The 24269-nt window shown below is 33.5% G+C and overlaps 2 protein-coding genes across 2 annotated transcripts; one reads left to right on the top strand and one right to left on the bottom strand.

The window, feature by feature from the left end:
* Positions 1-6635: 6635 nt before the first annotated feature.
* LOC116004841 lies at positions 6636-11289 on the top strand. The gene is made up of 9 exons (XM_031245017.1): positions 6636-7111; positions 8030-8113; positions 8199-8588; positions 8989-9124; positions 9341-9503; positions 10274-10402; positions 10597-10791; positions 10883-11005; positions 11106-11289. The coding sequence occupies exons 1-9, from the start codon at positions 6922-6924 to the stop codon at positions 11214-11216; spliced, it is 1521 nt and encodes a 506-aa protein (XP_031100877.1). The 5' UTR covers positions 6636-6921; the 3' UTR covers positions 11217-11289.
* A 135-nt stretch (positions 11290-11424) lies between these two features.
* Positions 11425-13500, bottom strand: LOC116004780 (DNA damage-repair/toleration protein DRT100-like). The gene has a single exon (XM_031244946.1). The coding sequence runs from the start codon at positions 13498-13500 to the stop codon at positions 11551-11553; it is 1950 nt and encodes a 649-aa protein (XP_031100806.1). The 3' UTR covers positions 11425-11550.
* Positions 13501-24269: the final 10769 nt, after the last annotated feature.

Here is a 24269-nt window from a genome sequence, read left to right as displayed (position 1 = left end):
TGTAATGTAATATACATAAACTAGGTCTATTTTGAATTTTTGAATTAATTTTTTTTATGAGCCACTAATATACATATTCATTTTTAGTGTAATAGTTAGTGAGAGTATTATAGTAATAAAGATGTAAGGAAATGTTACAATTTCACACATGTAATTTTTACCTACCAAAAAAAATGTACATGACCTTGTGCTCAAATGACATGTAGTGACTCTTTCATATTAAAGGTATCAAGTTTCAGTGGAGGCGGTATTCGCTCTTTGTGCTTTAATAGGTATAGGTATTTGAAAATAAGAGTGTTTTCACCATTTTTTATTGATAAAATGATCAAATAAACCTTTCAACTTTACACAAAAGTGCAATTATGCCTTTGAATTTTTGAAAGGTACAATTAAACACTTCAACTTATTAAAATCGGTCGAATAAGTCCAATTTACCAGTAACCAACAGGTTATCGTTAAGCACGTCGTCGTTAACCACTGATGGCTACCATCGATCGCCATTGTTCACAACAAATTGACGCTCAGTTGACTGGATTGGCCACCTTCTTCCGGTCAACAAGCTAAGGAAGGCGACCGGTGACCATTTGTCGAGCGCCTATCGCCGATTTTTCTCTTGGAGCACCGTTGGAACCCTAACGATTTGTTATTATAGGTCATTGACCATCTATTTGGTCCAAATGCACCAAAAGGACAAGTTGCAGTGTTTAATTATACATTTCAAAAGTTCAATAATCTAATTACACTTTTATGTAAAGTTGAAATGTCTATTTGACTATTTTTTCTTTCTTATTTAAAGTAAGTGCTATTTTTCATGATATTATGAAAAAAAAAAAGTATAAATCTATGCTGATAGAATTTTTATAATAAACAATAAGTCAGAGTTAATAGTCACACCCATATAATATAGGAATCTTATATGTATATTTTGACCTAAACAATACTCTCAATATTAATATGTACTAGTTTAAATATTTAATAACTAAACTATAAACAAATATGACAAGTACCTTGTGCTTATATGCCATATAGTGACTCTCCTATATAGGAAGTCATGAGATCGAGTCTCAGTGGAGGTAAATTGACTCTATGTGCTTCATCAGAAGTAACACTCAACTGTAAAAAAAAAAAAAAAAGAAAAAGCGCCACTCTTAAAGTTACTATGTGTTTTTTATCAGATTTGTGAGACCCACCAACACTTATGACTTTCTCGTAGCACTTGCGTGCATTGCAACGCAACGTCCAGCCATGCGCGTGCCTGCGGGGCGCGTTCTCGTAGCACTTGCATGCATTGCAACGCAACGTCCATCCATGCGCGTGCCTACTGGTGCGCCCCACGCTTTGCTTTTTTTTTTTTTTAAGTATTATTATTTTAAAAACATCGTGTCAAACTTTTTTTCTCTTTTTTTCCTTCTTCTCTTTTCCCCATCTCTCTCCTAATTAGCACCTCTAAAACTATTTAAAAAAAAAAAATCATTGCCATAAGGGTTGCTCTATATGATTGAATTGAATAATTTCGAGACCGTAAAAAATTTGAAATATGGATGCAATAAATAAAGGAGTGATGTTTTCCAAAAAAATAAAAAATAAAGGAGTGATGTGGATACGTGGCAAGGACAGCACCAAAGGGTCCAGCCCAAAAATCCACACGAAAGAAATTTAAGGTGTCAGTTCCTGTCTGTTCGAGCAAATTAGCGTTTTGTGGAGCAGAATACGAGATAGGTATTTGGCTTTTCGGAGGTGATATATACCAATCTAATCTAATCTATCATCTACGCTCCACCTAGTATCTCCTCATTGTCTTTGCCTTTTTTCTACTTTAGGCCTCAACACCATGTCATTCAAACACCAATTAAAGAATTTTAATAAAATAACTCTCCTATAAATAATGAATAAAAACATAAGTGCATGACTGGACACGACAGTGTGTGATTCGACTCCCATTAAAAATATGTATAGGAAAATGTATTGATCCCTTGTACTATACATAGATAAAGACTAGGATTTGATTGATAAGCTGATTGCACAACTTGTGATTTATCTGTGCAGTGACTCTAGAGGTAGGTCATGTAATATTAGGATTAGTCCGGTGAAGTTGGGATCACGTAAATTTAATAATAATAATTAGACCAGTCAAAATGGGCCCAATCCGTCGAGTTGGACCAGTTTATCCCGCATTTTAGACGGGCTGGGCTGGATAAATTCCAAGCCGAACCGTTTTCGATCCGGTCAGTATAACTTGGGTGGGAACACGGGTTATACGGGTTGGCCCATGTAACCCACGGGCCAACCCGTATTCCCACTCACACCCGTATTCCTAGTAATTTGTTTTGCTTTGATGGAAGAAAATGGAGAAAAGAGAAGAAAAAAAAATTACAGAAAAGTTGGTTTTTTTTTTGTGTCTCACAATAAAAGAAAAAATAAAAACAATCATTCTTGGTGAGGGAAAGAGTGCCCAATGAGCTGCGTGCACGATATTTTCGCACTTTTTTTTTTTTTTTTTTTTACAATTGTCCTCTTTTTTTCTTCACATCTCTTTTTTTTGTGACTGGAGAAAAACCTTAAAAAAATACAATTGATGAGAATGCTCTAACTTATTTGAAAATTTATATGAATGTGAAACTAATATTTTTTGAAAAAATAAAATAAAATTTAATTTATAAATAATGATATGTTCAGTGTACACAGATCTCTTGTAAATATCATTCTTTTGGTTTACTCTTTTCTACTCCACTAATTATGGGCAATGAATACGACCCTTCAACATCATCATTGTTGGAGTGGGACCCATCTCGTTGCTTGTCCACCATCCAATTATGTACACCACACGCACGAGTGTCTTTCTCTTATGTCCTTTTGTACATTTATTTTTTGCTTTATTGCTTACCCACCCCTACACTTTAAATTCTTTTAGGGTATGTTTGGTTGGGTGGAAAATTTTTTTCATGGAAGTTGTTTTCCTTAAAGTGGAGGAAAATATTGTTTTGTGATGTTTGAGGAAAATAAAATCCTTGGTTGGACCAAGGATTTTGTTTTCCATGGAGGATGGGAAGAAAAATTGGTATGATTGGACAAATTTACCCTTTGTGTTATTTTCTAATTATTATTACTTTATTAATTTGTAGGGGTATATAGGTCTTTATACACATTATTCCTTACCATTTTAAATCCAACCAAACAACAGAATTTATCTTCCCAGCAACTTCTTTTCCACCAACCAAACAACATAATTTATTTTCCTGGTAACTACTTTTCCACGGAATTTCACTTCCACTTCCCTTCAAATATTTTCCGCGAACCAAACGAGCCCTTAGAGTGTGTTTGGAAGGTAAGAAAATAATTTCTGAAAAATATCTCATTTTTCATACAATAATTTCATTTCATGTGTTTGATTGCATTTTGAAAAATTGTTTTTGTGTGTTTAATTCATTTTATGAAAAATGAGTGAAAAATGAATAGAATTATATAATTATACATTTTTATTATTTTATTTAAAAAATAAAAATATATAAAATAATATTATTTATTGTTAAAAAAAAAAAAGACATAAAAATGTCGCTGCTCTGGTTTTTGCCAGAAACCATAGCAGTTCCGATGGACTGGTTTCCGCGAGAATAGGAGAGGGCCGGCTTTCGCACGATTTTTTTTATTTTTTATTTTTTCATAAAATGACTTCCGAAAATTTTGACTGGAAGTTGTTTTCCGGAAAAAAAAAAGGGTCATTTTTCATGGTCAACGGAAAATAACCGCATTTTCCAGACGTGTTGACAAACACCGAAAGCCCGAAAAATTATTTCTGAAAATCATTTTTCGAATTACCAAACACACCCTTACTTTATATATATATATATATATATATATATATATATATATATATATATATATATATATATATATATATTTATTTATTTATTTATATATATATATATATATAAGTTTCTCAGCTTTTCATAAATTAATCGAACCCCACGTTTTCATTGGAGCAAGATTTTTCAGAGTGACCTAGAACCATTGAGTTAAATTCGCGGGGCTTCTTTTGCTTTCATCTTCTCTTTTTTATACGAATCCATTCATTTGATAAAATTCATTTCAAATATTTATAATTATATTTTATATTAATTTAATAGTGGTAATAAAATTTACATGTTTCAAAATAATTTTATTAAATGCAAATATTAACTTTAAAATTACAAAAATATTAAAATAGATGTTAAAAATAAAAAGAAATATTAACTTAACTGATAGATAGTAGAAGTGACAAATAAAATAAATAAAGAGAACAAAAAAATGGGGTATTAGTTAATTTTAGGTATTAGTAGTGACCAGTTAACCAGTTAGTAATAAGATAAGATGATTAATGAAAAATGATATGTAATTTTGTATTAAAGGTTGGTGCAATTTTAGTAAATTTTCTTGCCCAAACAAAAAGATTGTTCAATCCAACTTAAAAGGCTTATAATTTTATAGTATAATAGACCTTTTTTTTTTTTTAAAGAACACTTTGTTTTTTTGTTTTTTTTTTTTGGTGCGAGTACACCTATGTTTCTTAATAGAGTGTTACTTCTATTAAAGGAATTTATTACTATATATAATTTATTAATTGAAGGTACATAATATGTTAACTATATATACATAATTTGAATGTCATTTTAGACTAGAGTACATATAATGGATGATGGTGATTGATGGGCCCTAATATATTGTACGTATAACAATTGTTGGACATAACATTTAATTTGAATTTTGATGTGTTTAATAGTAGTAATGGGATATGAATTTGTCATAGGTATGGTAGGGACAAAAATTAGAACATTAATTTTTTTGAATGCGATTTAAAATGAAAATGTGATTCATATTTTAGATCGTTGTTGTGGTATTAAATATTTAGGGTGCGTTTGAAAAGTAGGAAAATGATTTCTGGAAAATATTTTTTGGAAAATAAGTCATTTTCCAGAAAATATTTTCTTTTATTATGTTTGGTTACATTATGAAAACTGTATTGATGCGTTTGGTTCATTTTATATAAAATAAGCAGAACTGTATAATTAAATATTTGTCAAAGACCTTGTGGTCTAGTGGCACCCTGTTTACACAGATATTATATTGTAACAGAGTCAGTATAATAAAACAATTTTAAATATAAGTTCTTTTTTTTTTTTTTTTGTGTCTTTCATTTTGACCAAATTATGCATGCAAATAAGGAAGGGTTAAGCAATATTAAATAAAAATAAAAAAGGGAAAATTCATTGGTTTCCGTCGGAAACCATGTCTAGTCTCCATGCAGAAACCATTTCTGGTCTCCGTGCGAAAATCATGTCTGGTCTCCGTGCGGAAACCACATGTCTAGTTTCCGCGCCGGAAATTAGATCTGATTTTCGCCCGGATCTGCATCTCGTTTCTGGCGAAGCATGTTGTTATGAAGATGAAGAATGTTTGTTCTGAAGATGAAGAGACAAGAAGTTTGTGCTGATTGCTGAAGACTTCCCTGGGCTGCTGAAAGCAAGGCGGAAAATGACTTTCCCTACAAAAGGGGAAGTTGTTTTTTCATAAAAATAGGCTCATTTTCCTTTGACCAAACCTTATTTTCCATTGACTCAAGTTTTCCTTTGCTTACCAAACACAAGAAATCCGGAAAAATGATTTCCGGAAATCATTTTCCGGGTTTCCAAACACACTTGACACCTTTAATGTCAAATCAAGATTTCAAGTTCGATTAATATTCTTGATAAAAAATATATAAATTAAAAATTTAAACATTTCTAAAAATATATCAATCAATCATAATGGTTTATAAATTCCCGATAAATACAATAGATTTTAGGAAAGAAATGTTACATATATAACTCATTGATATTGGAAAGGTTTGAATACAACTAACTTTGTCATTGTTTTTTTTTCTTTCTTTCTTTCTTTTTCTATTTTTCATACTACATTTTACAAAATAAGACTAATTAAACCAAATCGTAATTGGATAATGTGATAATTTCATATTAACTTTTATATAGGGTGGGTTTAAAATTTCATATTAACTATAAGACTAATTAAACCAAATCGTAGTTGGGTAACCACTCTCTACTTTTTAGAATCACATGAGATGATTTGATACGGGATAGATAAGGTTTTATGACAATTGCCATATAAAATTTTGTCTTCTAGCGTTTTTTCAGATTATCATATGAAATGTTACTATTAAGAAATGGATAAAATTATAATATATATTTTGTATATCTAATTTTATATCATTATCCAAATAAATTTTATATCATTATCCAAATCAAAATTTATTGTTTTTACTACTCCTAAAAAAAATACAAAATTCCATAAATATTCAATTATATTTCAATTATATATTATATACTGCTAATTATAGTAGTTATAATTGTTTCTAAAACGCGCCAAAAGGAAATGGATGTTTTCACCGGGTCAGCCAGCAGTTGATGGGGCCCCATTACAGGGCAGGATAGATCCATCAATTACCGTCCACCGCTAGGCCCGATACTGATCACTGATCTGAGAGTCTTTTCAATGTTTTTTCGTATTATTTTGTTTAAAATTATATCTTTGACTTTCCACCACGATTCCCAGGAAGCCAGAAGACTTTTAAGCTTAGGGTAGCTCTCAAAATCACAGATGTATTCATGTACATATACATATATATACATATACTGATATACATATTCATATCTCACACACACATACACACATATATATACTTGATATTGCACAGTGAATGAGGAAGTTGTTCTAGAAAATGGGTTCTCTGTCCTTTCACGTTTTCTCTATATAAGGATCTGATTTTTCAATTTTTGTGCTTACTGGATATAAACTTGATCAGCTTTGGCTATTGAGATTATATATATATATTTTTCCATATTTAGGGTTTTTTTTTGGGGTTAATTTAATTAAATTGGGAGTTGGGGGGAGATGGGGGGATGTGTGTCGAGGCCGGAGAGCTGCGTCGGCGGTAGATTTGGAGGTGGGAAGAAGAAGAGTAGGAGGAGAAAGAAAGGTGCCGTGAAGAAACGGGCCTCTTCGCATTTATCTGATCGGTCGTCTGATAGAGTTGACAAGGGTTTTCCGCAGGGTCGATCCCACAACAACCCGACTTTACATGGTGTGTATATTTTGGTTTGATTGTTATAATTTTCTGTGTGTATGTTCTTGTTACTATGTTGGATGCCAATAGAACTGTAGAAGTAGAATCGTTGAGGTTTGATCTAAGTGTTAACAAAGTGGACATAAAAGTTATAAGTCTTTTTTTTGTTTAGATGTTTGTTGTGTTTTATGGACTGGTTTTATTTAGTATATGGTTCATTTTGCTGTAGAGAATTGGAATTTCGAGGTCGGAAAGCTGCATTCGTTACTATAGTAGATTAGAGTATGGCTATTGTGGTTTTCTAATGAAATCTAAGATCATATATGAGGAAGATGAATTGCTGTACTATATTGGCTCTTGAATTAGGAGTATATGTATATTTGGAATATTAATGGATGGATTACAGAGTAATAGTTTTTGCTTGCTTTAAGGCTGTTGAGATTTCAAATATTGCTGGAAATCAGTCATTCAGAGGTATAAGGAGAATGGTACCCAAGGCTTATGAGTTTTGTATAATTGTTATAGTTTAATTAGCAAAAGCATGATTAGCACTATAATATCACCGAGTTTGACAATGTAAGACAAAATTATCAGGGCCATATATCTGAGTTAATGTTGCCTCCTCAACTCTTATGTATAAAATTCTGTCTAATTAAAACTGGTCAAAGTTTAAATTGCTGAGTGCTTATCATGCACTCCTTTTCTTGCCTATTCTGAAACTGGATGTTAGGTTATATGTTGTCAAGTCATTTTCAACAACTTCAGGAAGTCACTTGATAACCTTGTCAATGATTCTTTATTTCTTTAATCTTTATATGTTTCTGTAGATTGCAACTGTCCTTCACTACAGTCATACTCTATTCCTTGTAAGTTAAATTATTTAGAATTGCTGTATTATCTGGACTAAAGTTTCTTGCATATAATGGGTGATGGCAGGAAGTGTTGAAGAAGCATGGTATGATTCTGCAACCATATTTGAATGTGACTGCAGTGATGAAGAGTTTCAGAGTGTTACTGATGGTAAGTATTTCAGAGATGCAAATATTAATCCTCAGTTTCTACCACGGTAGTAGAGGACTCATTTTTGGATTTTTCCCTTCTACAGATGTTCACTCTATCAATGGCTCTGAAGCTGAAAATGCACATAGGCCTGGGAATTCATCTACTAGCCATTCTGCTCGTAGCTCTGTTAGTGGCAATACTAAATCTTTCAGCCATCAGCATAGTTCAATGCATTCAAAAGATGCTGATGGATCACAGTGTGAGATAAAGCCGAATGAAATCTCTTCTTGCACAACTGAAAGTTGTAGCCGAGGTAATGGCTTGTTGGATGACTGTGGAATCCTTCCACATAACTGTCTACCCTGTCTTGCTTCTGCTGTTGCTCCTATTGAGAAGAGAAGATCTGTTGACTCCAGTCCTCCAAGTGCAAGGAAGAAAGCTGCATTGAAACTGTCCTTCAAATGGAAAGAGGGACATCCTCCTTCCACACTACGTGAGTTTATATATTAATTTTGTTCCACTTTTTGATCTCGTCACTTCAGCTCAAAATTCTTTTGTTCCATCATATAAGTTCTAAAAGCAACTGCAACTATATGTTCATCTATCAAGTATCAATAAAGTCTTGAGCTGGTTAAGGGCAAAGCTGTCTTAAGGAGAATTTCCGGTGATAAGGAATTAATGAGCTCATGGGCAATAGGAAATAAGTGTGTCATTTCAGTAATCCTCTATTTCCCATGGATACTAGTTTGTCATAATTTTGGATAATTGATCACAAAAGTCTAGACTATTAGGGATAAGTAGCAATATGAATTGGTTTAAGGGTTGAAACCCTCTTGCCTCTATCTATCGAAATGGAGAGTGAAAGAAAGGTACTGATTTCTTATGTATTGCAGTTTCATCCAAGTCACTTCTGCGTAGACCAATAGCTGGTTCCCAAGTTCCATTTTGTCCCTTGGAGAAGAAAATGCCAGACAGTTGGTCTCATATTGAAGCAGGGACTTTTAGAGTTCGAGGAGAGAACTACTTTCGGTTAGTGATTCATACCATTGTGTTCATTCCTAAGAATTGTGCTTATGCAATTTGTTTCCCTTATTGAGTTCAAGGAGTTAACTACTCAGTTTAAGTATAATTTTATTTCTCTTTTTGTTACTTGTGCAATCTGTGTATCTGCCTAGCTGACTCTGCAATCTATCTTCTAACTTCCTTGATTCTTCTTTCCCTTTTGGATTATGCTTTCTTTGTCAGGGATAAAAAGAAGGATTTTGCTCCAAACTGTGCAGCATATTACCCTTTTGGTGTTGATGTATTTCTATCTCAAAGAAAAATAGATCACATTGCCAGGCTTGTGGAACTTCCTATTACTGAATCTTCAGGGAGGCTTCCGCACATACTTGTTGTGAATTGTCAGGTACCCTTTGTTTTTTATAGTCTACTACTCAGGCATGGCCCCAGCATTTTATAGGTCCGGGCATGACAAAAAAATAGGCCCTACCCGAAGTTAAAATATATTTTCATACCTAAAATTTAAATTACGTCAGGAAAAAAAATACTAAAGTCAAATAACTTGAAAATAAGATTCACAAGTTTATAACAATTTTACATACACAATAATAATCATGAAAAAAAATTCTATGTGCTTTCCTAAATGTAAAATAATCAATAACTGCATCAGTGGCTTCATAAATAAATAATTATAGTTTATAAAAGCGAATAAACAATTTATATATATACACACACACACACACACACATACATACATACCCCTGAGCAAGAACCCAGCTGTCCTTGCCCAGCGCCGGCCTTGCTACTACTATCAACCTCAAAATGTTATTTGCTGTTGTTAACTCCTATTGTAGCATGCTTAGTTGTTCCTTTGTCTTTTGAATTTTTTGGTTCTTTTTATCAAACCATGCCTTTGGTGCATTCAATGTCCTGTTGTCTTAAAACAACGAGCCTACATATATAACCATTTCTATCTTCTATGGGCCCTTCACATTTTGAATTTGAGCACTGTTTTAATGCTGAAAATCATGAAGTAGCTAAAGTGTAATTCTATTCCCTGTAAGCTTTTAAGTTTAGACACAATATGGCATGATCCAATATGTTCTATTACACAACAAAGTTCTCCGTATGATGCAATACATTTTGTGCTGATGACGTGCAATTTTAATATTGCAGGTACCGTTATATCCAGCCTCAATTTTCCAGAGTGAAACAGATGGGGAAGGAATAAGTTTTGTTTTTTACTTCAAACTTTCAGAAAGTTATACAAAAGAGCTTCCATCTCATTTTCAGGAGAGTATAAGAGTAAGTTTGAGCTACTATTAATTTCTATTCTGTTTTATCCTATCATTTATTGGCAAAATTTATGGTTTTTTTTTTTCCAGTGCTTCTAAACTTGCTGCTCTTTTTATTCGATTTCACTTGCAAGATTGATTTATTGGTGATCTTTTTCAGATTTCTTAGTTATGTTCTTTTCTGCTTTTGATTTAAACTTACAGAAGCTAATTGATGATGAAGTGGAAAAAGTGAAGGGTTTTCCTGTAGACAGTATTGTACCATTTAGGGAACGGTTGAAGATTTTAGGTCGGGTAGCAAATGTCGATGATCTGCCATTAAGTGCAGCAGAGAGGAAGCTTATGCACGCATACAATGAAAAGCCTGTTCTTTCACGTCCTCAACATGAGTTTTATACGGTAAGTCTAAAGTTTTTTTTTTTTTTTTAATGTGAACCAAGTTTTATAGCCGAATGGTTCTTGATAGCAATTCATATGAACTATTTTGCAGGGAGAAAATTATCTTGAGATTGATTTAGATATGCACAGATTCAGTTACATCTCCCGGAAGGGTTTCGAAGCATTTTTTGATAGATTAAAGCACTTCACCTTAGATTTTGGCCTCACAATTCAGGTAAGTAATGCCCATAGAAATTTTATTTTATAAAGTGTTATTTCAGCTTGACAATCTTCATAACAATACTGTTTTTTTTTTTTTTTTTTTTGCAAATCAGGGTAACAAATCTGAAGAAATGCCAGAGCAGATCTTGTGTTGTTTACGTTTAAATGAAATTGATTATGCTAATTATCAGCAACTGGGATTGAATCAAGATCCCCTTGAGTAGGTGCACAAAATTGTGTAGACTCCCGAAATAATTGCAATAAAAGAAATTCTTTATTTGTTTTTTTTGCCTTTCATTGAAAGCTTCTTTCTTTATGATGCCATAAAACTGGCACCTGTGTGAAAACACTTCTACGCTCAGTGACCAGTGAGATGTTTGTGTGCCTGCAAAAACCTTAAATGTTAAGAAAATCTAAGCAGCAGTTGTAACAATTATATATAATTTTTGTAAATACTGTCTTGTACACCAACAAGTTGGATACTTAAACTTGAAACATCATCAGTTATGTTTTCCTAATATGGCTATTTGAAGGATGTTGAATAGCGAAAAAAGCCAACTATGAAAGGCTACAGGGGGGAAGAGGAAACCCACATAAGTCTTTGTTTCCCGAGAAAGCACTGCTGGGAAAATCACTAAATGGTTTTCCAGAAGGGATTTTCCCTTCAAGATGATTATGAGACATGTTCAGCTCTTTCAGGTTTCTAAGCTGCAAAAATTCTTCTGGGATGGTGCCGTGAAACTGATTTTCCTGGAGCTTCAGAGTCTCCAAGGTGCTTATGTTTGCCATTGATACCGGCAAGTCATAGCCTATCTTATTATAACTCAAATCCAACTTCTTCAGTGATTTCAGTTCTCCAATGGAGGTTGGCAATCTCCCTTGAAGGTTGTTTCTTGATAAATTAATATGTGTAATACTCTGCTGCTCTCCCTTACCTAATTGCTCAACACCAGTACTGAACTTGTTGTCTGACAGATCAATATAGTCCAATACTCCACCCCCAAATCTGATTTTCATCTGAATAACTTGCTCTATACTCCCTGTTAACTTGTTTGAGTGAAGATCCAGTACTCCCATGGTTTCAAGATCTGTGAAAGTACTTGGAACTTCATGGACTAGATTGTTTGCAGACAGGTTTAACAAGTAGAGCTGTTCAGAGCTCCCTAGCCATGGCGGGATTCTTCCGGTGAGATGGTTGGATGACAAATCTAGCTCGATGAGTTTGGTGTGAACTGATTGAAGATAATCCGGGATTTTTCCCCGGATTCCACATCCACCCAAGTAAAGATGAGTCAGTGATGGCAACTTTACCATCCACTTGGGGACGACTGAAAGATTCAAATTGTTGAATGATAGATTGAGGGTGTCAAGGTTTTTAAGTGCAACCATTTCTTGAGGCAATGGACCGAGAATCTGGTTCTGGGAAACCGAGAGGACTTGGAGCTGCGAGAGATTGGCTATTGATGATGGTATATGACCGGATAGTTGGTTTTCTTCGAGATAAAGATCTGTTAGGGATTGCATATCCCCTATAGTTTCAGGGAGAGGACCTTGGAGCTGATTGTTTGATAGAGAGAGTCTTTGGAGGGAAGTCAAATAGGCAATGGATGGAGGAATTCCCCCGGTGAGGCGATTATCGTCAAGTCTCAGAAACCCGAGTTTAGGCAGCTCACCAGATGTTGAAGGAAATGGTATATCTCCTTCAAGATGGTTATCATCCAGATACATAACTTGAATGGAGGTGAGATTCGTGATCGACCCCGGGATTTTCCCACTCAAAGAATTGCTTGATAAATCAAGCTCTTTCAATGCTTGCAGGTTGCCAATGGCTGCTGGGATATTCCCAGACAACAAATTGTTCTGAAGATGGAGAATCTCTAGGCTTCTCAGTTCTGTGAAGGAGTCAGGTATAATCCCAGAAAACTTATTAGAATAACAAGACAGAGTTCTCAGACTTGCCAGACTCCCCAGACTCGGAGGAAGAAACCCGGAAAATTTGTTCTCGAAGAGCTCCAGTACTTCGAGTTTGGTCAGCTTACCTATGCTCTCAGGTAATGAACCAGTGAAGCTGTTACCGAAGAGCCTAAGGATTCTGAGATCGTGGAGGTGAAAACCGATAACCGATGGAATTTCCCCTGTCAGGCCCTCCTGCCCGCCAATGTCAATCACTTGAAGAGCGGTGAGAAGAGCAATGGATTCAGAGACCAACCCATCCATTCTAGCCTGGAAAGGAGCTCCCCCGGAAGTATACAAGCCCGGGAGATTGATCTCGACCACCCTCCCGGTTTCATTGTTGCAGGAAATGCCTTCCCATTTGCAGCAGTCTTGGCCTACCCACCTCCCCGTTCGCCCCGAGTAATCGGAATGAATCCTCGCCTTCATCCCAACTAGACCCTTGAGATCAGCCGGGTTGCAAGACGAAGACGACCCGCCATTGATTCCCTCGCATTCTCCACATGAAAGAACAAGAAACACCATTGCCACAATGCCTAACGCTTGAAGGGCCATTCTTTTCTGCAGATAGATAACTATTTGGATTCCTTTGCTTTTGTAATAAGGTTGCCACTCAGTGAAAGTGGAGTATAATTAAGAAGAGAGAAGCAGGAGTGATTTATGGGGGATTCAGGGTCGGAACTCGGACTTATAAAGACTTTTTTTTTTTTTTTAAATTTATTTTTTGAAGGTTTGAATTGATGAAAAAGTATACATGCGTTTGAATTACAACGCGTTTGATGCCTTTTCGGTTACATATCATTAAATTACACCTTCCATCCATAATATATATATTAGTAATTTTCAATTTTTTTTAAGTATACTCTAACCTATTCATAGACTCATAGTATCTGTTCAATAATCATGTCAACTCTGAATTAGAATGAAATGCAAACTTGCGATCTTCATTATAAAAAGCAACAATGATGTCATCAGATTACAAGGTGCTTAACTAATTGTTATACCATGGACCAATAATACAAAAATTTTGCACTTACTATTAACACATTCTATCCTAGAGTTAACACTAAGGCCCTGTTTGGTAGCCTATCAGCCAATTTTGGCTTATTTGACCACTATTAGTTGTTTGGTTAATAAGTTTTTTATAACTCCAAAATGCTAAAATTCAAAAGGCTACTCAAAGCAGCATTTTCAATTAGCTTTTTGAGAAAAGAAATTATACCAAACAGCTATCAGCTAACAGCTAATTTATCAAACAACTTTCTACAATCAACTAATATTATCAACAAATCATACCTTCTAATCCAAACATCCAACCCAATCAGCCAACAACCATTTACCAAACAGGACCTTTATGTACATGTAACTTGAATAATTGCTGACACATAATATGATAGCTACTGGTACATAAATTGTTAACTGTAGGTACAAAATGTGTCAACTACAAATGCAGAATCTAAATGTTATTTTTGGACTAGAACTACAATGCAAAGTAGACTTTGGTTCATGGTATAAGTTGTTGTGCTTTGGCTGCAAGAAAGGTTAATAAAAATGGAAATTGCTAGCTAGTATCTTCCAATGAACTAATAATAATCCGTAATGGAAATTGCTAGCTAGTATCTTCCAATTAAGTAATGATAATCCGTTACCTGTCCTTTGCTAATTGGATAAAATATTAGAAAAGGAGAATAAAGTGAATAGCTGATTTTAATGATTTGTTGCCAGATAAAAAAATGAAATAAAATAAAAGTATATCAAGTAAATTCATTAAAAAATAAGATTACACTTTTTGTCCCTCAATTATTTTTGAGTTATAAATATGATACTTATTTTTCAATTGTTTTAAATCTAAATCTTTAATTGTTGACCTAATTGCAAATTTAACCCATACATTTCAGTTATTATAAATATAATATTTCAATTGTTACATATCTAGCCGATCATTTAAAGTACTTAATTTGCGAACTGATTAACAATTAAAGGACTAAAATTGCAACAACGAAAAGATATTAACTAAATTTACAACTAGGTCAACACTTGAACTACTATATAAACAATAGTTGAAAGAAATAGACTACATTTATAACTATTAAACAATTGAGAGACAAAAATATAATTTTTCATGTAAAAAGAATCATCATTTGGTTAATTTGAGAGATGACAGAGCTTAACTAGTAGATATGACTGTGGTTTCAAATTGCCGCTTCACGACTCTAAGAAATGATAAACTAGAACTAGAACTTTTTATGAAGGTTTTGATTCTGGTTTCGGGAACTGTCGGTCCAAACATTTTATTATTTTTTTAATTCTATTTTTTATTTTTAAAATAACCCAAATTTAACTGTTATTATTATTATTATTATTTTCAGTTTGGAACTGAAACCGACAATTCCGGTTCCTGATTTTGGAAATCAAAATCATAATCTTTTAGGTTTGGTTTTGAATCGTAACCAAAACTATCTCTATGATTCCAATAGTTGCTATAGTGCCCGATTAAATTCAAATTGATATATTTGAACCGAACTATGATAATCCCTACCAAGTAGTCCTTCTTCCCAATAGAGCCTTCAAATAATTAAACTAATCCTTTGCATTTTGCAATACGAAATGGACAAAAATAGACCAAAAGAAAACAAAAAACAAAACCGATTCCAGAAGTTTGTATTGTTTCTATGCAGAGCTGTTACCGGACCACCAATAAGACGACAGAAACCTATGGTCGTTTAGGTTTTCTTTATGCTTTTTTGTTTTGAACAAAAGTCAAAGTATAAACAGGTTTACTTATTAATAGTAATGATATTCAGTAAAAAGTTGGGACGGTGGGGTTGTGTAATTAATTAGGTTTGAACGAAGAACCAAGATATTTGTTTTGGTTCATCAGTAATCAATTCTTACTTTTTACCAAGTAAATTACAATATAATAAATGCATTGGTAGTTGGTACTCTAAATATTATTTTTATTTATTAAAATTTTTAAGTGTTGTGATAGATTAATTGTACTCGGTATTCTTAACCATTAAGAAAATGGGAGTTTCCTGTAAGACTATCTTACAGTTGTCCGCGAGACGACGGTTCGAGTCAATATGAAAACGTAATACGTAGTACTTATATATGTTAAAAAATGTAATATATCAGAAATAAATCGTTTGCTACTTATAATGAAAAATGTAATGTTTAAAATCAAAATGTAATATTAGGAGTTAAAGAGTTACTTATGAAGAAAATTGTAAACTAAAAAAAAAAAAGAGAGTTACTAGACACATTTGGTCATTTAATTAGGAGTTAAAGAGTTATCCAAAAAAAATAAAATTATAAACTAAACACATTTGGTCCTTTAATTAACATCCTAGTTGTAGATATAATTTCTTAATTATAAGATGAACACGCTCAGACCATTAATTATCTAATCAATTTAAGATATGATCATATAGGAGGCCTTGGCAGCCTAGTCGGCTGCCTAGATCACCGATTATGGTAATACGTTAGGCGGCCGTTCAGCGCCTAGTGGCTAGGCGCCGATTAATCCGTGCCTAGACGAGATTTTTACAACACTGATGGTTAGTAGAATGACAATGAAGGAGAAAGAAAAAGAAAAGTGATATATCGAATTACCAAAACATTCTTCTTTTAAAGTAAATTTACATAGAGATTTATTTGCTCCACAAGTGTAGGGAGCATATTTATACTTTAAAAAGAAATAAATTAAGGGATTAAATGTAGGAAAAAGTGTTAAATAGGATACTGTACGTTTACACTTTGTGTAATTGAACCATCAAATAAAAATATGTGTGCAGTTGGACCATCAAACAAATAAAAATTATGCAAATAACATTTTTTACAGGTTACTTTTAAGTTTCTGTGATAAAATATGATGTCATAATGTTAAATTATATATAAAAATTATTTTAATTATTGTTTTTAAAATTTAAAAAACAATTTTTCTTTAAAAAAAAATTAGAAGAAGGTGGAGCCAAGCCAACCTTCGTTTGCTTCATCTGCTCTGCTGTGGATGAAGGGGTAGGCAACTATGGCAGCCCTCACCTTCGTCTGTTGTGGAGACAGCCATGGTTGCCCCCACCTTCGTCTAGACGAGGATGGAGGCAGCTATGGCTGCCCCCTCCTTCGTCTGATCTAGATGAAGGAGGGGGCAACCTTGGCTGTCTCTATCCTCGTCTAGGGTAAAAGTGGGGGCAACCATGGCTACCAAGCAAGCTCTTCATCCACAACAGATGAAGGTAGAGGTGCCATGACGGTTTTCACCTTCTTTTGAAATTGAAAATATTTTTCTTTTAATTTTTAAAAATAATAATTAAAATAACTTTTATATATAATTTGACATTATAACACATATTTAATAGAAAATTGAAAATAACCTGTAAAAAATGTTATTTGCACAATTTTTGAGTTTTTAATGGTCTAATTATATTGTACACTTTTTATTTGATGATTCAATTACATAAATTATAAAATTAAAGTTCAGTAGCTTATTTAACACTTTTTTCTTAAATTTATTCATCTTATAATTAAGTAATTAACACATTACACAAAAACAAAAATTTATGATATGCAATTGCAACAACCTAACCCCATATTAAGAGTCATCCATTAAATTAACTAAAAAAAAAAACCTATTCAAACTGAGAAATTAAAGAGCAGACAAAAAGAGAACAACAGACGAGGAGATCTCTGATCTTACCGCATTGTATATATATATTGGCGAAGCCAAGACACAAAATGCAGGTTTCCAACTTTTGCAGACATGTTTTGCATTAATATGTGTGAACCTTTGACACTTCCATGTTCTTAGATTCACACTGACAGCTTCCATGTTCCCAGATATTGGTCAGTTAATTTGAGGCCCTCTTTTTAATTCTTTATGTTATCCGGCCTGCATGGACAAATATTTGTTTAGCTATAGCTCTCTTTTCTTGTGGAAATTTCAAGAAAGCTAGGATAACAAACACCATTCTATTACTTTAGCTTCTAAATAAATGCTTCTTGCATGTAAAGACAGGAGATCACCAATTTTTACTGAGGCATAGAGTATAGAAAAGTTTAGGCGAGTGGCAAGTACTCTAATTTATTAGGGTTAGATGATACCATTAACTTATTACAATTTGCAAGTGTTAATTGGGCAAATTATGGTCGTCCACATAGTTGTGTGGACCACGATTTAAAATGACGTTGTTAAATTTATGAGTTAGAATAATATAAATGGCGTCGCTAAATTTTATGAGTTAGAATAATGTAAACGACATCGCTGAATTTTATGAGTTAGAATAATGTACGTTATCTGTTAGAATAATGTACTTTATGCGTTAGAATAATGTATTTTATGCGTTAGAATAATGTACATTATGAGTTTAGAATATTTAAACTTCTGAAGTAAAATAATGTACATTATGTGTTAGAATAATGTACATTATGAGTTATAAAACTATATATTGCAGATGAGTCATGTGAAAAAAAAAAACATTATGCCAAACGATATCGTTTTTGGACTGTGGTCCACACAATAATTATTGGTGTTATGGTTAGAAATTTGCATTTCTCATCAAACATTCAAATTGGTAGGAAGTTAGGGGAAATTGAAATAGAAATTTTCTAGCAATGTTGGGAGATGATCCGTAATGTAGTGGCTGATATTTCTTTCTAATGGCTTAAGTTGGACATAATTTTTTACCACAAATAAAGTTGGGCGAAAATTTTGGCTCTGATTAGATTTTTTTTTTTTTTGACTCTGTTACAATGTAGTATCAGAGTCTCAACAGATGCCTCCATTGTGAGAGTGTTTTCCGGGACACCGGGTACCACTAGACCACAAGGTTTTTGACTTGGCTCTGATTAGATAATTTCACATTAACATGGATATGTGATTGCTTAGAAGCTTGCAAGACTTTAGAGTTCGAAGAGTAGAGTATGAGATTTTGAGTAATGTAATATTTTTTTTTGAAAGCAAATCATATGATAGTGAATTATATATTACTCAAAAAAGCAGGGGAATAGAGTCCCAAAATAAATTATTAGCGTGAGAGTAGGCAACCGTAGCTAGAGAATGAGCTAAAGTAAGAGAATGAGCTAAAGTATTTGAATGAGTAATGTAATATGAAATTTAGTGTCTTAAAAAATATCATATTTATTTGAAATGTCATGTAACAAGAATAAGGGCCATAAGTATATCATAACACATGGTGACATGGACATGACATCTTCTATGGGGTTAGATTTAGAGTTGTCAATGCAGTTCTTATATCGTGGACCGCGGTCCACAATGCATTGTGGACCGCGGTCCCAAAACGACGTCGTTTTAGTAAGTGGGAGATGGAGCCCCGTAATTGACACTACAGTTCATTCCAAAAGATACTGCCTTACATTTGTTTTGATATTATCGAATGAAACTGTAGTTATATCAAAAAGTAACTATAGTTGTGTTGAAAAGAAAGTGGAGTGTATATGAAAAGATACTGAATAACAGTTTCACATTTGTGTTTGATATTATCGAATGAAACTGTAGTTATATCAAAACGTAACTGTAGTTGTGTTGAAATGTAACTGCAGTGTATATGAACAGATACTGAATAACAGTTTCACTTTTGTGTTTTTATATTATCGAATGAAACTGTAGTTATATCAAAAAGTAACTGCAGTTGTGTTGGAAGGTAACTGCAGTTGTGTTGAAATGTAACTGCAGTATATATGAAAAGAAAGTGCAGTATATATGAAAAGAAAGTGAGTGACGCGAATTCATCCGCCTGTTTTCATTAATTAAAACGACATCGTTTTGGGACCGCGGTCCACAATGCATTGTGGACCACGGTCCACGATATAATTTGCGTTGTCAATGTGGGCAGGTTGGCCCTTGATGGGTCAGCGAAAAAAGTATGGCCTGACTTAGCCCATTTTAAAAACCGGTTGGATATTTGTAAACTCACTTACATTTTGACGAGCTAGTATGCAAACCAACTCATCAACACACTTTTAAAAGTGTAAAATTTAAAATTACTAAAATAATATTATATACAAATATTTAATAAAAGACAAAATTTTGCATTCATCAAGTTTTTACAAAATCACAGAACACTGTATGATACAAATACTACAAATATGAAATCCACAATACTTAGGTTTAACTTAATAACAATTTGTTCAAAGTTCCAAGTGAAGGGAAAAGAAAAAGGTTTATAATTGTAAAGTTTTAAAATTTTAATTTTATTAAAATGGGTAAGTGGGTAACTTGTGAGTTAATTGGGTTCGACATGTATAACCCGTATTTTTATATGGGTTAAATGGGTCAAGGCAAATTATGCTGTGGACCCAGGTCCACCTTGCAAGGTGGACCTGGGTCCAAAACTACGTCGTTTTTGTCTCTTTTTTTTTTTTTTTTAAATTAGTAAACATATTGCTGAATATAGAGTTGTCCAAAAATGTGTGAATGTAAAGGTTTCAAAGTGTGAATGTAGAGTATAGGAATCGTGAATGTACATTTATGATTGTGTGAATGTAGAGTTGCCCAGAAATGTGTGAATGTGGAGGTTTCAAATTGTGAATATAGAGTATAGAAATCGTGAATGTAGAGTTATGCATGTGTGAATCTGTAATAGAGTTAAGAAGTTCTAGCAACTTGTAGCCCTATAATGTGTGAATGTGAAGTTCTCAAGTTGTGAATATGGAGTATAGGACCTGTGAGTATAGAGTTTTGAATGTGTGAATGCATAACAGTGGTAATATAGTTACTAAACATATAATCTTGTAATGTGTGAACGAGTTTACAAAGTGTGAATGTAGAGTATAGTGTATGTGAATGTAGACTCAGGTCCACCTTGCAAGGTGGACCTGGGTCCACGGCATAACAATTGATGGGTCAAGCCAACATTTTTTATGCCTAACCTGGAATAACATTTTCCATCAAGTCACATTACTGTGGTGCAAGTTAATAAGAGTTTTTTTTTTATGACTATTAGTGGTAGCATTAAGGTTGAAACAGAAATAATGGTTTACAGAGTATATATTGATGACATATAAGCACTTGTTGCAAAAATCCCCGCCTAGGCGCTAGGCGCTCCCATACCGAGGCGAATTGCTGCCTAGGCGTCCGCCTAGCGCCTAACTCGGCCGATTAGATCGAGTTGGCGGCCGACTGGGTCGAATTTGGCCGACTTAACGCGCCCAACTCGGCAGAATTAGCCGAGTTAACTCGAGCGAGTCGGCCTTATTAATTTTATTATTATATTTATATATATTTAAATTTATTTATTTATATAAGAGAAGTAAGAGGTATATACAATATAATATATGACATACACCCACACACATGAATTAAATTTTTTGTTTTTATAGGTCGCCGTTTAGAACCGCCTAGACCGCTAGGCGCTAGTCTACCGTCTGACTAGCGCCTAGCGCCTACTGCAACCATGCATATAAGGCTATATTAGTGTACGTAGGTACAATTATGTCACTGGTTTGATAATACCTAAAAATAAATCTTTTATATTGTTCGGAGGTTAAGTGGGAGACAACAATACAAGCAAACAACTATGGCCGGAGGTTTGCTTGATCCTATTGCTTTTGCAATCAAGGTTAGATTATAACATGAGTAATACATGTATATGATTTGTATATTTCTAACTTAATCCGTCTAAAATACATATTGAACTAGTCTAACTTGAACTGGTCTAACTTGGACTCATATTGACAACTCTATTTGGATTTCATGTTAATTAAATTAAAGAAAGTATTTCTATTCAACTAAAGTGTCTAAGTTGATAATTAGATTATTCATTTATATTTATATAATATGGGTTAAACATGCTTGATAATTGATATGATCTTTAGCGAATGTTCTTGTCTTATTTTTTTTGAGTTTGCCCAAAGATATCATTCCAGTCGACAGCCAGAGGACTAACCCTAGTCCCAATGGTTAGCACACTAAGTGGTAGGGGACTGGCCAAATGGTTAGGATAAATGCTTCTTGCATGTAAAGACAGGAGATCACCAATTTTTACTGAGGCATAGAGTATAGAAAAGTTTAGGCGAGTGGCAAGTACTCTAATTTATTAGGTTAGATGATACCATTAACTTATTACAATTTGCAAGTGTTAATTGGGCAAATTATGGTCGTCCACATAGTTGTGTGGACCACGATTAAAATGGACGTTGTTAAATTTATGGTGTTAGATATATAAATGGCGTCGCTAAATTTTATGAGTTAGAATAATGTAAACGACATCGCTGAATTTTATGAGTTAGAATAATGTACGTTATCTGTTAGAATAATGTATGCGTTTAGATAATGTATTTTATGCGTTAGAATAATGTACATTATGAGTTTAGAATATTTAACTTCTGAAGTAAATAATGTACATTATTGTTAGAATAATGTACATTATGAGTTATAAACTATATATTGCAGATGAGTCATGTGAAAAAAAAAAACATTATGCCAAACGATATCGTTTTTGGACTGTGGTCCCACAATAATTATTGGTGTTATGGTTAGAAATTTGCATTTCTCATCAAACATTCAAATTGGTAGGAAGTTAGGGGAAATTGAAATAGAAATTTTCTAGCAATGTTGGGAGATGATCCGTAATGTAGTGGCTGATATTTCTTTCTAATGGCTTAAGTTGGACATAATTTTTTACCCAAATAAAGTTGGGCGAAAATTTTGGCTCTGATTAGATTTTTTTTTTTTTGACTCTGTTACAATGTAGTATCAGAGTCTCAACAGATGCCTCCATTGTGAGAGTGTTTTCCGGGACACCGGTACCACTAGACCACAAGGTTTTTTGGCTTGATTAGATAATTTCACATTACATGGATATGTGATTGCTTAGAAGCTTGCAAGACTTTAGAGTTCGAAGAGTAGAGTATGAATTTTGAGTAATGTAATATTTTTTTTTGAAAGCAATCATATGATAGTGAAATTATATATTACTCAAAAAAGCAGGGGAATAGAGTCCCAAAATAAATTATTAGCGTGAGAGTAGGCAACCGTAGCTAGAGAATGAGCTAAAGTAAAGAGAATGAGGCTAAATTTGAATGAGTAATGTAATATGAAATTTAGTGTCTTAAAAATATCATATTTATTTGAAATGTCATGTACAAGAATAAGGGCCATAAGTATATCATACACATGGTGACATGGACATGACATCTTCTATGGGGTTAGATTTAGGGTTGTCAATGCAGTTCTTATTCGTGGACCGCGGGTCCACAATGCATTGTGGACGCGGTCCCAAAACGACGTCGTTTTAGTAAGTGGGAGATGGAGCCCCGTAATTGACACTACAGTTCATTCCAAAAGATACTGCCTTACATTTGTTTTGATATTATCGAATGAAACTGTAGTTATATCAAAAAGTAACTATAGTTGTGTTGAAAAGAAAGTGGAGTGTATATGAAAAGATACTGAATAACAGTTTCACATTTGTGTTTGATATTATCGAATGAAACTGTAGTTATATCAAAACGTAACTGTAGTTGTGTTGAAATGTAACTGCAGTGTATATGAACAGATATACTGAATAACAGTTTCACTTTTGTGTTTTTTATATTATCGAATGAAACTGTAGTTATATCAAAAAGTAACTGCAGTTGTGTTGGAAGGTAACTGCAGTTGTGTTGAAATGTAACTGCAGTATATATGAAAGAAATGCAGTATATATGAAGAAAGTGAGTGACGCGAATTCATCCGCCTGTTTTCATTAATTAAACGACATCGTTTTGGGACCGCGGTCCACAATGCATTGTGGACCCGGTCCACGATATAATTTGCGTTGTCAATGTGGGCAGGTTGGCCCTTGATGGGTCAGCGAAAAAGTATGGCCTGACTTAGCCCATTTTAAAAACCGGTTGGATATTTGTAAACTCACTTACATTTTGACGAGCTAGTATGCAAACCAACTCATCAACACACTTTTAAAAGTGTAAAATTTAAAATTACTAAAATAATATTATATACAAATTTTAATAAAAGACAAAATTTTGCATTCATCAAGTTTTTACAAAATCACAGAACACTGTATGATACAAATACTACAAATATGAAATCCACAATACTTAGGTTTAACTTAATAACAATTTGTTCAAAGTTCCAAGTGAAGGGAAAAGAAAAAAGGTTTATAATTGTAAGTTTTAAAATTTTAATTTTATTAAAATGGGTAAGTGGGTAACTTGTGAGTTAATTGGGTTCGACATGTATAACCCGTATTTTTATATGGGTTAAATGGGTCAAGGCAAATTATGCTGTGGACCCAGGTCACCTTGCAAGGTGGACCTGGGTCCAAAACTACGTCGTTTTTGTCTCTTTTTTTTTTTTTTTAAAT

This window comes from Ipomoea triloba, chromosome 14 (assembly GCF_003576645.1).
Source record: "Ipomoea triloba cultivar NCNSP0323 chromosome 14, ASM357664v1".
Taxonomy (NCBI): domain Eukaryota; kingdom Viridiplantae; phylum Streptophyta; class Magnoliopsida; order Solanales; family Convolvulaceae; genus Ipomoea; species Ipomoea triloba.
Note: the sequence above shows the minus strand (reverse complement) of the source record. Positions and strands in the feature narration are given on the sequence as shown.

Excerpts from the sequence above, each read along its gene's own strand:
- LOC116004841 (XM_031245017.1), top strand. The coding sequence starts at position 6,922 with ATGGGGGGATGTGTGTCGAGGCCGGAGAGCTGCGTCGGCGGTAGATTT. Across the intron at positions 9,125-9,340 it reads CGAGGAGAGAACTACTTTCG|GGATAAAAAGAAGGATTTTG; the intron begins GTTAGTGATTCA and ends TTTCTTTGTCAG. Across the intron at positions 10,792-10,882 it reads CTCAACATGAGTTTTATACG|GGAGAAAATTATCTTGAGAT; the intron begins GTAAGTCTAAAG and ends ACTATTTTGCAG.
- LOC116004780 (XM_031244946.1), bottom strand. The coding sequence starts at position 13,500 with ATGGCCCTTCAAGCGTTAGGCATTGTGGCAATGGTGTTTCTTGTTCTT.